General features: G+C 40.9%; 1 protein-coding gene across 9 annotated transcripts in view; it reads left to right on the forward strand.

Annotated features, from left to right (window-relative positions):
• The window catches only part of dtnba (dystrobrevin, beta a), a 93731-nt gene extending 78441 nt beyond the window's left edge, over window positions 1-15290 (forward strand). For 6 of the 9 annotated variants that reach the window (XM_018743765.2, XM_018743772.2, XM_018743768.2 and 3 more), the window contains 11 exons: window positions 298-388; window positions 1581-1666; window positions 2059-2172; window positions 4938-5034; window positions 6039-6059; window positions 10418-10577; window positions 10932-11021; window positions 11713-11766; window positions 13420-13445; window positions 14364-14398; window positions 14598-15290. In XM_018743765.2, coding sequence (XP_018599281.1) covers window positions 298-388; window positions 1581-1666; window positions 2059-2172; window positions 4938-5034; window positions 6039-6059; window positions 10418-10577; window positions 10932-11021; window positions 11713-11766; window positions 13420-13445; window positions 14364-14398; window positions 14598-14652 — 829 coding nt within the window. In that variant the 3' untranslated portion in view covers window positions 14653-15290. The remainder of the gene's footprint in view (window positions 1-297; window positions 389-1580; window positions 1667-2058; window positions 2173-4937; window positions 5035-6038; window positions 6060-10417; window positions 10578-10931; window positions 11022-11712; window positions 11767-13419; window positions 13446-14363; window positions 14399-14597) is intronic. The other 3 variants (XM_018743771.2, XM_018743773.2, XM_018743770.2) reach the window with 2 other exon arrangements.
• Window positions 15291-15654: the final 364 nt, after the last annotated feature.

Below are 15654 nucleotides of genomic sequence, written 5' to 3' on the forward strand. Positions count from 1 at the left end.
AAGCAGCACTTTCCCATCTCTGTATACAGATTGGGAAATGGCAAACACCGAGTAAAAGCATGACATTTCATGCAAAGAGTCTACTAAACTGCAGCAATATAAAGTGTTGTGAAAGTCTAGACATTGCAACAGAATTTGATAATCTCAGGTTCTTCCATCCATGGTCGAGGGCTTTCAAGCTACATGTGGTATTCCACAGTAAACGCCATGCAAAAAGACCCAAGTCTGCAGTGCTTATGTGTTGTGACTGGTCAGACGATGGTGGCTTGTCCTCAGTGTTCCCTTTTGTCCACGCAGCGCCTTAGACAGCCCCAGCCGGCTAGACGAGGAGCACCGCCTCATTGCCCGTTACGCGGCTCGCCTGGCAGCAGAGGCAGGGAACAGCACGGTAAGCTCAGTACACCTGGCCTGGTGTAACCTACTTGGTCTTTGCCAGCAGGCATAGAGCTGTTTAGCTCAGTCCTTACCAATAATACTCAACTTCAATCTCAAATCAAGTTATACCTTGACTTGTAGATTGTCATAAAGCATACATGGCAACCTATTTCTAAGGTGAAGACTATAAGCTAACTTCTAGAGTTCACCTGAGGCTTCATTATGTTACATACCAGGTTTGCAGAAAGAAGCCGTGCTGAATTGCACTCCTTTGTATAGAGAAAGGTACATAGATCAGAACTCATTCTGCGTGTGAAGTGCTGATTGTTCACTGTGTTGTAAATGTCCTCCATTAAACGACTTTGGACCCTTAAGTGTTGGTCAGCGCTGTGAAGGTGACCCTGTAATTTTTGATTTTGTCATAAAGCCACTGTGCAAACACAGCAGTTTATCATTCTTACGGGAGGTAGTCAGTGGCAGAAGCGTGGTGGTCTGGAGCCTGTCCTAGAAGCATATGGCATGAAGATGTGATTTCTGTCCATTGGAGGGCAATCGCTCACATTCACTCACACGTATGTACACTACAGGCCGTTTAGAGTTACCAGTTCCCCAGAAATCTATGCCCTTGGACTGTTGGAGGAAACAAATAATATACAAATATAGAGAGAAGATAAAAAGTTCCATGTACACTGTGTCAGATTCAAACCCACGTCCAAATGCAGTCTAGGAGCTGTGAGGTACCAACACTACCCACTGTACCCCAATGCCACTTACTGAACAGTTTATAGCTTATGTTCTCTCAGCCTGTTTTGTCATGCCTAGGTTGTAGCGGTGGGTCATAGATTCTGATCCCACAGCTACTCAGTGACGGTTTGTGGCAAATCATGCATTTTGTTAGGCAATAAGTACTCAGAAGTGATCAGTTCTCTAGACCAAGAGGACACAGTTTGATTGTCTATTAGTCATACGTATTGTTTTTCTTCATCTCCTGCTGGATGACATGTGAAAAGGAAGACACTTGGGGTATGTCATCCAAGCTCAGTTGTCCACAAGAAATTAAATGCAGAGAAGTCTTCTTTTCTGTTCCCTTCACTCAGCAGTCACCCTCACTGAGGCTGTGACGTATGGGTGCTTGGACTGATGATTGCTCCCCGTCCACTGTGCCTCTCACCACAGGGATCCGTTGTGTGGTTCTTCTCTTTCAGCAACGCCCCCCGACAGATCTGAGCTTCAACTTTGATGCCAATAAGCAACAGAGACAGCTCATAGCAGAGCTGGAAAATAAGAACAGGTATTACAAAATATATGTATAAACACTGTGGAAAAAATTAAGTTTTTTTTTTTTTTTTAATAAATGTAAATGTTTCATAACCCTAGAGAGCACACATTGAATTTGTTGTGGAACTTAGATGTTACCTTAAGTCTTTTTTGTTAGAGCATAGTAGACTTAGTTTCCCCCAGCACTATATGCTCTAGAGTTTATACTTGTTTGAGGGATTGTATGTGTGTGTTTCAAGGTTCAAGTTTTTATTTGTCACATAAACAACCATACTTAGTACGACGTGCAGTGAAATGCTTTTCCGACTGTTTGCAGTACAGATAAAGTGATACAAACAAGTAGAAACTAGTGCGTGTGTGTGTGTGTGTGTGTATATAAAACCCACACTTGCTGCATCTGCACAGGGAGATCCTGCAGGAGATCCAGCGGTTGCGCCTGGAGCACGAGCAAGCGTCTCAGCCCACCCCAGAGAAGGCCCAGCAGAACCCCACGCTCCTTGCTGAGCTGCGTCTGCTAAGGTACACATAGGTCATTGCACTGTAATGTCGACCTCTCTGTTCAGTGGCAGTTACTGCTAATGTGCCTTTTGCCTTTTTTCCCCCAGTTATTTTAAAATGCTGCACTATGATTGGAACAACTCATATTAGTGTAAAGAAAAAAAGATATCTGATCTGTAATTATTTTAATGTCGAAATGTTAAATTCCATTCTCAGGCATGATGATATAGACTGACTTGTAATGTTTTATGGATCTGCTTCTTACTGAAGATTTCTTGTAATTATTCATGCTTTTAAAATGTTTTTTGCGCTCTCTGATCCTATCTTAAGTTGCATTAAATTTATTCCTTTAGCTGGCGCTTTTCTCCAAAGCGACTTACAATGTTAAGGTTACAGTTATTACAAGTTTACAATTATTTACCCATTTGTGCAGCTGGGTATTTTACTGGAGCAATTTAGGGTAACTACCTTGCTCAAGGGCACTACAGCCGGAGGTGGGAATTGAATCTGCAACCTTTGGATCCAAAGGCAGTAGCTCTAACCACTACGCTACTATCTGTCCCAAGTATACATGAAGCTTTACCCAGAAGCATTTGTTTGTGTAACATAATGGTAATTTGTCTAATGGTAACATAAATATCTTTACATTTTAGCTTTGTGCTATATATTTGTGCAAAATTACCATATGTTACCAATATTCCCTATTTTTTGTTTTGTTTGTAATACATATGAATGCTTAATATTTACTCTACAAATGTACCAAGACAGTGGCAGAGTACATTCAAAGATATTGATTCCATTTCCATAAATCAAAGGAGAATGTCACTTTTGTATAACTGAAATATTTTCTAAACCATTGGTATTCATGTGCACATATTGGTAGATTTATGCCTCTTAATTACAGAAAACTGGTATCCTCCTTAGAAACAGATGCTTATTGCTATCGGTGGGCCTTAGAAAACAGGTGCAGTGTAGCACATTTCATTTAAACAAGTGAAAGTGATATATATCCCAATTATTCTCAATTGTGATCATTCTTAACTGAATTTGTAAGACTTCTAGAAGATGTTATTTTAATAAAGGTAAGTGTTTACCTTTTATATAGATGCTTTACAAATAGGTTTTGTGTTCGGTTTAATACCCTCATACTTGTATTTACAGAGTAATTGGTAAATACACTTTTACCCATCTGAAAAGCATTAATTATTGCTGCGCCACTGGGCTTCTAAAGGCAGTTATTTATTTTACATATAACATACACGGTGTAGCTCTGAATTCCAAACTACTAAATGAATAAGGGGTTTTGCAGCAGTCCCAGGTTGCTGCGGACCCCCCTCGTGGACGTGACCTTGATGGAGTGCTTAACGTCAAGTTCCAGGGAGACGTTTGCTATGTAAATGTCACCCTGAGTAACAGCACCAGGGTGTTGACTTTGGGGTACTTGATCGATGTCTGTAGTGAGGATGAAACCATAGCCACAGTCTAGATGTGTACCCCTTGTTCAAACTTTAAGACATAGCAGAGTAACGACATCAAGCATCGCAAACCTCGTGCCTCTCTACGGATTTGTAGCTGTGTAATTCAGATAGGTACTTAAACTCTATTTAGCAATGTCTAGCACAACTCATGTTTACAGACTAACCTTGGAATTATGAATATCTGCTTGTCTAGCAATGCAAAAAATGAACAAATCCCAGTGTACAGCTTGTATTTATAAAGCAATTTGATATTTCATGCAGGACTAAAAGTTGGCTTTTCCAAGGGCACTGAGAAACAATGGTGTACTTGGAATGGTGGCGAGATGGCAATGTGATGCCATTCTGATGGCATTCTGACATGTGCTGTCCAGATTGGTTCTGACTGAACCCAATACTAACACTTTTTGAAGCCGCACCATTGAGGCCAAAGCAGTCATAATCCACTGCATCTCTTCTTATTCATGTCACACTTTCCAGGATGGAGGTACATTAAACTAACTCCGGATATTGCTGCCTGATGCCCGAGAGGGAAATGATCTTTGTTTTTCCTCACAACCAAGACCAATCCCTAAAAAAGATTAAAACAACTTAGAAACGCTTAGACTATAGTATTTTTTGTTGCTAAAATGGAAAGGTCACATGCTAAGTACACTTGCGCCACAGTTCATGAGCACATTCAGGACCAGAAATCTGCTTGGAAATGTTACTTCATAAGTCGCTTTTACCATTAAGACAAAAATTTAGTAATACAGACATTCATATATTTAAGTACAGGTTATATAAATATCTTGCATATACCAGTAATAAAAATCTTTTCAGAGTTTTTATTTTAATGTTTTATTAACTTGAGTTACCTTAAAACGAAAATGAAAAACTTTTTAAAATGGCCGAAAATAAAAGTATGTCGCCCAAAATCAAATCAAAGCTGATTGTTGCCCAATTTACCCTATAGGCATGTTCAAGATTCTTCCTCTTATTAAATACCAACATAAATGAACTTGAAAATGTTTATATCTTCAAAAATATGAAATTGGGCTGTTCGTAATATGAGGAGTTACAAACAGAGTGTACGGTCTATCACAAAACCGACCTTGATGTCCCATATGTACTCTTAAAAAAAGCAGTTTGTACAAGTATATGGAAGTGTACTGAACTGTAGCTTTTAGGACAAAGCAGCACTGCATGTATACTTTGACATGCCGTTACATAACATAATTTCAAGTACACTTAGTTCTTAATTAGGTGAACTGAAAACCCTGTAAGGAGCCATGTCAGACAGCACCCTCTGTTTGTTTGTGTGTGTTGTAGGCAGAGGAAGGATGAGCTGGAGCAGCGCATGTCAGCCCTGCAGGAGAGCAGGAGGGAGCTCATGGTGCAGCTGGAGGGACTCATGAAGCTGCTCAAGGTAAGAGGGACTTAGCTTGCAGCAGTGCTCACAGGATGCCCCGACAGCACGTTTGCCCAGAGTGACTGCTGCGCTCTTTGTATGTACATCGATTCCAAGTCGGTCTCATCTCTATGCTCAAAGCTTCTAGTGTTAATACATTGCTATTTTTTTTTCATCCACTGGATTTGTCACTGATAATTTACTGGCAACTTTATGCCAATGGATGCCCTTGTACATGTCTGGTCATTGTGTATTTTTGTATGTCTTATGTATCATTTTTGTGTATCTTTATTAAATTTCATTGTATTTTTTTCTTGTTTTTCTGTCTGCTGAATGAATAAATGTAAATGTAGAAAAGGAAAACCTTTTATTGTAAACCTTTTTTTTTTTTTTAAATGGTGTTCATACTGGCTTGAAAGACATTTATTTCTTTAATGTGTGTGTTTGGCCCTTTTGCGATATTATATGGGCTTTGCTGACTGTGTGATAGTAGTATGGAATTCGTACCAAGTAGGAGTTGTTTAGTTCAGCACTGATTTTGGGAGTTAACATTTAGTGATTTAGTGGATTCCTCTTAAAGCAGCCCGCGACCTTGCCGGGTAGAGACAGTTCGCTCCATAGCCCTACTCTGTACGGCTTCAGCACTAGAGGGCACTGAAGAGCTGGTGCTCTGGTCTCAGTGAGCTTTGGGCCTCTCCTTTAGCATGGCCACTAGCTGTGATGTTGTGCAAAATTGTGCGAAATAATGTTGAACATGTGATACTCGAGACACTTAAATAATATGTGTGATGTGTGTGTAAAGAATGAATAAAGGGCTTAAATTATTTTTGCCACATTGTATTTTCACACAGCCTGTTCTGGTAGTGGTGTATGTCCTCTCTTCTACTTAACAGATTGTTTAAATGTGTTGCCTTAACATGTGAATTTCTGCTTCTCATTTCCTTTGTACTCTCTTGTTTTACTTTCCTTTTTCTCATCCATCTATCCTTCTCCTTTTGCCTCCTCTGACTGCTGCCTCGTAGGATGAAGAACAGAAACAGGCCGTAAGTGTCCCAAAAACTCTAATCTCAATTGGTGCACAGCAAGCTTTCTCTCTGTGCGGCCCCACCGTGGCCTTGGTGTTGCCAACATGCTGCGAATGCTCTGTTCTGGCTGGGTCACGGCTCCTGAGAAGCATGCCACATGGATTCCAGATTTGGAATGGCTCATCACCCTGGCTGCACACAAACCTGTTTCCTGTCCACTCTCTCGTTTATCTTCCCCAAAGAACAGCACTTCAAAAACTTGTCATTCTGTGTCTAACTGGGCATGACCCAGTATTTTGTTGTTCTGCTGTCGAACAGTAACACAGTTCAACACACAACAGTGGACTTTATTAGCGTTGTACACCACTCCTCTATATGCACCTTGCATTCGTCTTTAATATTAAAAATAGTTAAGTTTCTCTTAAATGCAAATGCAGTTACACCTTTTTCAAGTAAACTACAAGTACCATTAATTATGTAAAAATTTACTCATCTAGTACCTTACAGTGAGCCCCTGGAATGACAATACCACTGCATGTCATGTATTTTTCATATAAAAATATACATAAAATTATGCAAATATTTTTTTTATAATTCTGTTTCAATTTCAAGTGGGTTGTTTTATATAGGGGGAAATTGTGTGGAATACTGTAAAGTATATTGCTCCCTCAGGCCATCTTTAGTTTCTAGCAAAATGTAAGTGAATAGGGACCATACAATGTCATGTCACACAGTTTCATGTAAAAAGGAAAAATCAGTGGACCGAGGACAACACACACACACGTGTGTGTGTGTGTGTGTGTGTGTGTGTGTGTGTGTGTGTGTGTGTGTGTGAAACTACAGGTTCCTGAACTATGTGTGTTGTAATACCATGGTGATGGTGGATGCCCTCAAACACCCCCGTTCTGATCGGCTCCTCAAAGTCAACAGCAGCATCACCTGCCTCACTGCATACGTGGTTTACTATGCCTGGCTGGTACTATGTAGAGAAAAAAACAATATTCCCTTCAAACAAGAATAACTAAACATCTATCGTAAACGCACTACCAGGAAAATTGAGTGCAAATCCCCGGTAGCAAAACATGTTGTTAAATTGGGGCACAGAGTGGGTTCATTGTGGTTTATGGGGGCTGAATTGTACTAAAACACAGAAGAGGTAGTGACAGGGATAAACACTTCCTCCAAAGGGAATCATGGTATTTTCGTATGTTGAACACGGTATTTCTGTTGGGTATGAACAAGGATGTTTCCCCAACATTTTTCTTGCAATTAACACTTTAATCTCTATTGCTTGGGATTTTCACTTTCATTTCTCACTTATGTTCCTATTTGTTTGTCCTCTTTTTTTTCTTTTTTTTTTTCCTCCGTTTCCTCTTGTTTTTTCTGATATTGAGTATATGAAATATCCTAGCTTGTGATATTTTCTTTCTCAGTTGTAAGGTTTTGTTCTGTGTTACGGTGGTGGCATTTTTGAAACCCCCTACCTATAGCGAGCAATCATGTCTCATAATGAAATCTCCTAATGAGTTGGTTTGACATAGGACATTTGGTCATGTTTTAATGTAAACGGTCTTCCGTCCAGTCATTTTTCTTCCTATGTGAAATTGAGTAATGTGATATTGCTTCCTGTTTGTTTCATTAATGCATATACATGTTGATGAAGGTCTGAAGCCGAAACACTTTCATACTTAAATTTCATTCCGGAATAAATGCGGTCACAGCTGTAAGTGCTGGCCAACGAATACTTTATTTTAGTCCTGTTCAGAGGATCCAGCACTCGTTTGCCATAATGTTTTTTTCAGTAGTTAAAGTTAGCATGTATTTCTTCAGTTCCATATGAGATAGTCTCATTCCAAGCAAACTTTGTGGCTTTGAAGACAAACATTTTTTGTGTAAGCTATTTCAGTAAGATTTTCGGTCTTAACATAGCAGATCGCTTTTATGAATTGTTCTGAATAGACAACTTTCAGTATTCACAGTCAAAGCAGAACATCGAAGTTATCCTTTGTGTGAACCACAAGGTCATTGTTGTTGTATTACACGTGGGGAAAAATTGATCCGAAGGACCCGTAGAGTAATGGGCAGGACAAAGTGAATAGTGACAGGTGTTTGACATTCATTCCAACAAGATCAGTGCTTATTGTTAAGAAAAATCAGCTTCCTACTTACATTCATTTATTTAGTAGATGCTTTTCTCCAAAGCAACTTCCAGTGGACTCTGTAGTGTTATCAGCCCACACAACTTATTCACCCCAGTGACTTACACTGCTAGATACACTACTTACAATTGGTCACTCATTCATACATCAGTGGAACACACTCTCTCTGTCACTCGCACACTATGGGGGAACTTGAACAGCATGTCTTTGGATGGTGGGAGGAAACCCACACAGACACAGGGAGAATGTGTAAACTCCACACAGACTGAGTAGGAATCGAACTCATGTCCTCTTGCACTACTCAGGTGCTGTGATACAGCAGCGCTACTTGCTGTGCCACCATGCTGCCCATATTTTTGTCTGCGGACAGGCTTTTATTGCATTCCTGCCAGGGCTGGGAGTTTGTCCCTTTTCCCATTTACTCAGATGTTGAAGGGTAATCCTTACCTTTGGTTAACGTGCAGCAACACACTGTCTCCTCACACTTTCAAATCTCTTTTACTACCCTGATTATTCATTCTATACCCATGCCAGAAGTTTATTTTTCTGGTAAATGCGTAGTAAATCTCAAACAGACAAACTGGGCATTATTTCCAGTTGCCTTTTTGTCTATGGTAGCATGAAAGGGTTTTTCTTCTCTCTAGAGTGGTACAGTTATTTATTTTTGTACGAAAAAAGTATTCCTGCTCTCCCAGCAGGAGTGGGATTAGTGGAGAAACTTGATTCACATCTGTGCGAATTACTGCTCTGTGCCAAGAAGGAAAAAAGGAGCCAACCTGGTTTCAATTTATCAACAATGATTACTATGTGCAGTAGCCTGGTTATTACCTCCACCTGCAGCGTGGCTGATTGGTGAGAGCATTGGGCAACTTTGCAGGAGAAATGGTCACCATTTGTGGTGTCTCTGTGATTGAGTGCAGCTGTCAGCAGCTGTAAGGAACAACCTGTTGCTGCCCTTTTTCATGTTGTCATAGACCCTGCTGTCACCATGCTCTTCGTTGGAGCCCTCATTAGTTTCCACATTGTGATGTTTCACTCATCATAATCATCTACTCATTTTTTTTCTTTCACAAACTCGTGTCCCATTGCAAGCACACATTTCTGGGATTTATTTTGTTTTATTCCTCGCTTTTCCTGCAAAGGAAAAAAAGCTGTTGGACATAATTCATTTTCATTCTTGCAGAGATTTTACAAGCCAGTCAACAAGTCATATAAAAAATTCATGTTTGTAATATTTTTTTTTCCCCCCCATCAAAGACATTTCTTGTTGACAAATTAAAGGGAAAAATTATTTTAGAAGTTTCAAGATGGAACTATAAAGAAGTGTCAAATTAGATATATGAACTGCGTTTTAAGATTTAAAGATAGAATATTTAGAACGCTTTAAGTTGCAAACATGCAGCCACGTATAGGGAACTGAGTCCAAACATGGAGGTTAGCTGTGTTGGAGACGTGAGCTGTTGATCGCCGCAGCCATGATACTACTCTAACCTGTGGGTAAAACGAGGTAATGTGCACCTTGGTCTCGTGGTGAGACAAATCCCCAAGCTGTACTGCTGTGTTCCTTTGTTTTTCTCCGAGATGCACGTCGCTTCGGAGGGAAACGTCTCCTAAATGAATAAATGTGAAATGTAAATGTAAGGCTTCCGCTAACGTAATCTCTTCTAACAGGGAGAGTGATTGTGCCGCAGGCCATCTGCTGTGTGGCATCGTGCCACTTGCTGGGCATAGATCATATGGACAAAGTGCCCATTTACAATTCTAACAGTACTGCTAATGCCAGGTTGGGAGAAAAAAGCTGATTAGCCTCCATTTTGTAAACAGGCTAGAGGGTTCCCCCACCCTTTTGTTATATCAATATACATTTTGGCCAACTTGAGTGGGAAGGGTCTGATAAAAAACACATTGTGCTGATCATATGGGATTCATATGCTGGCCTTCTGAGGGAAAGGCATCATGAGTGCTTTCTTGCAATTTAAATTATTGCACAGGGTGGATTGAAGCACGTGAAGAGAAACACTGTGTTAAAAAAGGCTGTAATACTTGCACATCCATTTTTTTAATTCTTTAAAAGGTGTGATTATTCAACCATCAGTAAATGCTGAAAGTGTCATGTAAAAGCAGCCTTGGTTAATTGTGTTACTGTGTGTGGATTTGTTTGTCTGCTTAACGAGAAGGTCGGTTCTCATTGTTTTCAATGTCCTCCATGCCTCACAGGCCCAGGCTGCCAACTCGCCCCATGCCTCACCCAGTCATGGAGCCAGCCGCCCCATGCCCATGCCCGTCCGCTCCACATCAGCTGGCTCCACACCTACCCACGTGCCCCAAGACTCCTTAGCAGGCGTCGGAGGGGATGTCCAGGAAGCCTTCGCTCAGGGTAAGCTGCCCACGTCCTGCCAGATCCACTACCACTCTGAGTCTGTGTGCTGGGATGAGGTACAGCTGGTCGCCATCCAGTTGTCTCATCTCCTCCCTGTCCATCTGTGTGGTGGAAATGACTCTATAAATGGCAGAGTACAAGTGCTGGGGCAGATTTTTGAAACCAAACTGGGAGTGTGTTTGACTGTTTCTGGTCCCAAGTTGTCATGTAATGGATGATTGGACTTCCAAGAAAGTCTGAAATGTGAAATTGATCTCTTGCCTTTACGGAATGGACCTCTACTGTGTCTTTAGTAGATCCAGATACCTAACAAAAAGATCATGTCATATTCTCTGCAAATCTGCATTTCAGGTGCCCGTCGAAATCTTAGGAATGACCTTTTAGTGGCAGCTGATTCTATTACAAACACCATGTCTTCACTGGTGAAAGAACTCCACTCTGGTAAGTGAAGAACCACCAGTTTACATAGACAGCTCTGTAGTCCGAATAGGACATGACGGATCTTAAATGTTGAGCACACTGTGCATCTGGTCTGTAGTGTCTACATTTCAGTTGAAATTAATGCAATTTTAGGGAAATTTGCCCTTTCAGTGGTTGTAAACAGCTTTTTAATGAAATTTTCACTTTAAAAAGTTATACTGGGAGACTACAGACAGCTAAGCCTCTTTAATGTCCAAGTGATACGTCAGTACATGCTGGGACATATGTTTCATTGAGTGAGAAAGAAATGGCAGTACAAGCAATACAGAATGGAAAAGAGCCCATCGCTGGCAGAACTTCAAAGATCCATTCTTCTTCTTTGGAGTGGAACTGGAATCCATTAAATCACCAAACAAGCTTTAAAAAGCATTAGTCCTCAGTTGCTTTTAATGGTCATTTTTGGGTTTTTTTTTTTTTATGTTTGATTGTGAATGTGCAGCATAAAAATTACTTTCTTTGTGTTTTTTTTTTTTAAGTGCAGATTTCAGCAGGAAACTTCACTGTGTGCTGCAGTAGACCATGTTGAAATTGTTCTCTTTGTGGAATAGTCTGTTACTGGTGTGGACTGTGACTGTCTCCTGGTCTGTGCTGAAATTGTCTGGTACAGCTCTTGATTTCAATGTCTAAATAGCTTATGTTTCTGGTTATCAAGTAGATGATGGCTGTGAGGAAGAAGATGACAAGATGCAGAATGGGAAGGACAGGGGTAAGAGTCAGCTGAGTGTTCTTAACTTTGGGTTGGGTATCATCACATCTATTCATTTCACATTCCATGTGCACACTCCGCTATGTTGCTTGACTGTTTATTGATCTAATCAGAAATGTATGGGATTGCCATCTAGTCATCAATCTAGAAAAATCTGTGCCAAAGTAGCTCATGTTGTTGTTGTGTAGTACTCGTTATTGTACTGCTACAGGCAGTCCCCAGATTACGAACGAGTTCCGTTCCTCAGTCTGTCTTTAAATCAGATTTCTACGTAAGTCGGAAAAGTTAGGTAAGGTCTGTGTCTAACATCAGTTAGTCAAATGTTTCTTAGAATATAGTATATCGTGTTCCTTTCTATACATAAAATACATTAAAGGAACACTTCCAGATACACAAAAACATCTTTAATATAACAATACAGTAATAATACAACGTAATAATGTAATAACAATAATAATAAATATAACTACAGTATTTATAATAGAGAGAGGAGGAGAGAGTGCGTGTGTGTGTATAAAAAAACAAACTTTAATGTTTGCTTTTCCAACGTTTGTTGCCGTTTCACATTTTCACGATTGCTTTATATCCACTTTAGTTTCAATTGTGATCGTTTATGTGTGTGTTACTGCTTTTGTCTTTAATTTTTTAAAAAAAAAAAACAAAAAAATTAAAGTCAGATGCAGTAACACACACAAGACACTTAACAGCAATGCGATCCATGTCATACTGAGCGGGCAGGAGACAGGTGTTTGTGTGTGGATCCAATCACGGGATCTGTATTGTTAATGCACGATGCACAAACGTAGGTCTTGGGGAGAATCTGATGTCGTAGTCGAGGAGGCAAGGCTAGTGTCGGGAGTTGTGGACGTCAGGAGTGGGAACGAGGGATTGAGGAGAACGAGTGACTTGGAAGGATAGGTAGGTTCCCGTGGGTCCACTCCAGAGCACTGGAGAGACGGGTTTCTCAAATGAGATTCTGCAACCAGGGTGTGCAGGCGTGGCTTCGTTATACCCTGCTGCTCTGACTCCGGGCAGGTGTAGATGTTCAGGGCGAGGTAGTGGGCGTAGGCGTGACAGTCCGGCTGAAAAGAACAAAGTCTTTGTCCTACCTCGGGCTCACGCGCCCAGAAGCCAACGAACCGCTGTAGACGTGCAATGTTTGCGTTGGAAAGTAGCACCCATTTGTTATTAGAACCATTGTATGTAATTTGATCTTTTAGTATAGTAGGCTTCACATTTATGTTTATTCATTTAGCAGATGCTTTTCTCCAAAGCAACGTACATCTCGTAGAAAATACGTGTGCATGACATTAGCAGAAAGACTTAGATGCATAGACAAGATTCTAAAGTATTCTTTCCACCATATGAACCAGTGTTCATAACACGAGTAGCTGCATATCACTTTATCAGAATATTTATGATTTTTGATCACCTTCCTAGTAATACTTTTTAAAAAAATTTTTTAAATGGTAACTACGGGTTGTACAAAAGTGGGACGTTCGTAATTCAAGGACTGCCTGTACTTTTTGTTCAGTGTGGAAGCTGTTTTTTACCCACTTAATGAGAAGGACTGTAGAATAAGTCACTGCTTCACATGAATGTTCCTTTTTTGGAAATCTTTCCTCTGTAACACGTAAACATTTCTACGTGCAGGGCCGGCTGAGATATCCATAGCCAATGTAAGTACAGAAAGAAACGCAACACAAAATGCACACACAAGGATATCAGATGGGAAATATACCCATGTTTTAAGTTGAGATTTATGCCCTAGGCATTGTGGAGATGAATGTGGTTGTGAAGTGGTAAGAAATCACACGAGCAAAATAGCAGTGTACACATCCAGGATCCACGGATACAAGATCTCTCCTGGTTTCTCATGTCCCTGTGCCTCTTAGCCCAGGCTAGTTACTGCGTGTGAGCATACTGGTTCTGAAGGAAGAGTTTGAAGGAACATGTGAGAACTTGAGGAAGAAAGTAGCCCCACTTTCTCATTACATAGCTCTTAAAATTAGGATTAGCTGTGTACCCGGTGGCTTACACATGGCCTGCCGGCCTCCAGTATCTCGTTAATGACTCATTTAAGTGAGCTGTGGAGCTGTTTATGAAAGAACAGCTCTTTGTACTTCATACGACTTCCACCCTGGGCGCTTACCAAACCACAGTTATGAATTTTATTGGCACTTTCCTGTTTCCTGATTTCCTGTTAGTATTCAAAAGCCATTCAGGATCTCAGACAGAGAAAGCCAATTAACATTTTATTGAAGAGTTTTATCGTTTCTTGGTGTACTCCTCTTTTGAGCTGACATGACCAATTGTTACCAGTTAAATATAATTTTACCTTCATTGTTTTAGTTCACGCTCTTTTAGTTGCTACTGCTGCTTAGAGATGGTTGTGTGTAAGCTCCATCTGTGGATATGTGGGTTGACCAGTGTAAAAGTGTGTGTCCAGTCAGTCTGTGTTTGGCTTTGGCATAAACTAACATATGGTTCATTTAATAGATTATTAGACCATTTCACCTTCACAATACATGAATTAACAGGCAAGGAGAACTCTGCTTCCCAAAGTTATTGGTGTTTTTTACTACTTGCTCCTACAGGTTAAGCAGAATGAATCGAAATGGAAAAAGTCCAAGTAAGTATCGCTAGGAATCTATATTGTGTGTTGCGTCTGAATTTAGAGTTTTAGCTATGAGTGCCCTTTTGTACGTTCACATGTGATGCATCATACCACACACACCGATGACTCAGTAAATGAAAATTTCACTAATGACAGTAAGCAAGCTGTGAGAGCAGTCTGACTTGAATGTGTCCTTCATCTCTTCTTGTTCTAGGCACAGTGACTGTACAGAGCCAAGTGATCACTGTGCAGACTCTCCGTCGTCATGAGAACAGGCATCCCCCCATCCCCCATCGCTGAAGACACTCGGAAGAGCAGGGGAAGCCACACCCCGCGAGCCCGCCTCAGCTGGGAGACCCTCTCCTGGCGTTGTCTCCTAGAATAGTGCATGCTGTGTTTTCGCCAGGATTTTAGCCTGGTCAGAAGCTTCCTGATGCCATCCATTGTTTTGTGTGTCGGCTGGCTTGTGTGAACTCCACCCCCTGTGGCTCCTGCCGCGGCGTCAGGAGCAGCTGACAGGATTCCACCTTGCACCCGCATTGTTCCTCGCTCACCCCTTCGGGCTTTTTGCTAAAAACTGCTACCATGTGCATAGAGCAGGATCACATGGGGACGTTGAGCCTGGAATCCCCTCCTTGTCCAGAAGCTTTCATGCGATAGGCTTTGCATGGCGCTGCGCTGCAGTCCGGCCTTCGTCCCTCAGCCACTTCCTCTTTGCCTGGTGTTGCGGAACAGTTCTTCATATGCAGACCTGTTTGGCTCATCACTGTTGGATGTGACTCCATCTTGTAACTATGTCTGCGTTTGCTGCAGAGGGACGCGTGTGTCAGAGGTGAAATTCTGTCCTTTGTTTAGCCCGGTATGTTTAAAATGAATTCCGTTCCCAAAGTAACTGCTGGCTGGGGGGGGGGGGGGGGAAATCTGTCACTACGGTGTACCTGTAAATATCAGGTATAGTCAAAAACTTACTTAAAATGCCAGAAGAAAGTATAAATATTGGCAATAATTGCTATTATCCAAATGTTATTTCCTTTTTCAGTATGTATAAGTAGCTATGATGATGGTCAGGTTGAAATATCATGGTTATACAGTCTGTTTTAAAAATGCAGTTCTGTTAAAACGATGTTCATAAAGGTGTACAAATTGGACAGCAGTTAACTGTACTTCTTTACAGACTGTTTAGGAATTTATGGACTGCTGACATTCTGGTTTTTAGGACGTTTTCCAAAAATTTTTTCTGTTGTCAGTGTGAAACAATGAGCACAACTTGA

The sequence above is a fragment of the Scleropages formosus genome, chromosome 1 (assembly GCF_900964775.1).
Source record: "Scleropages formosus chromosome 1, fSclFor1.1, whole genome shotgun sequence".
NCBI lineage: Eukaryota > Metazoa > Chordata > Actinopteri > Osteoglossiformes > Osteoglossidae > Scleropages > Scleropages formosus.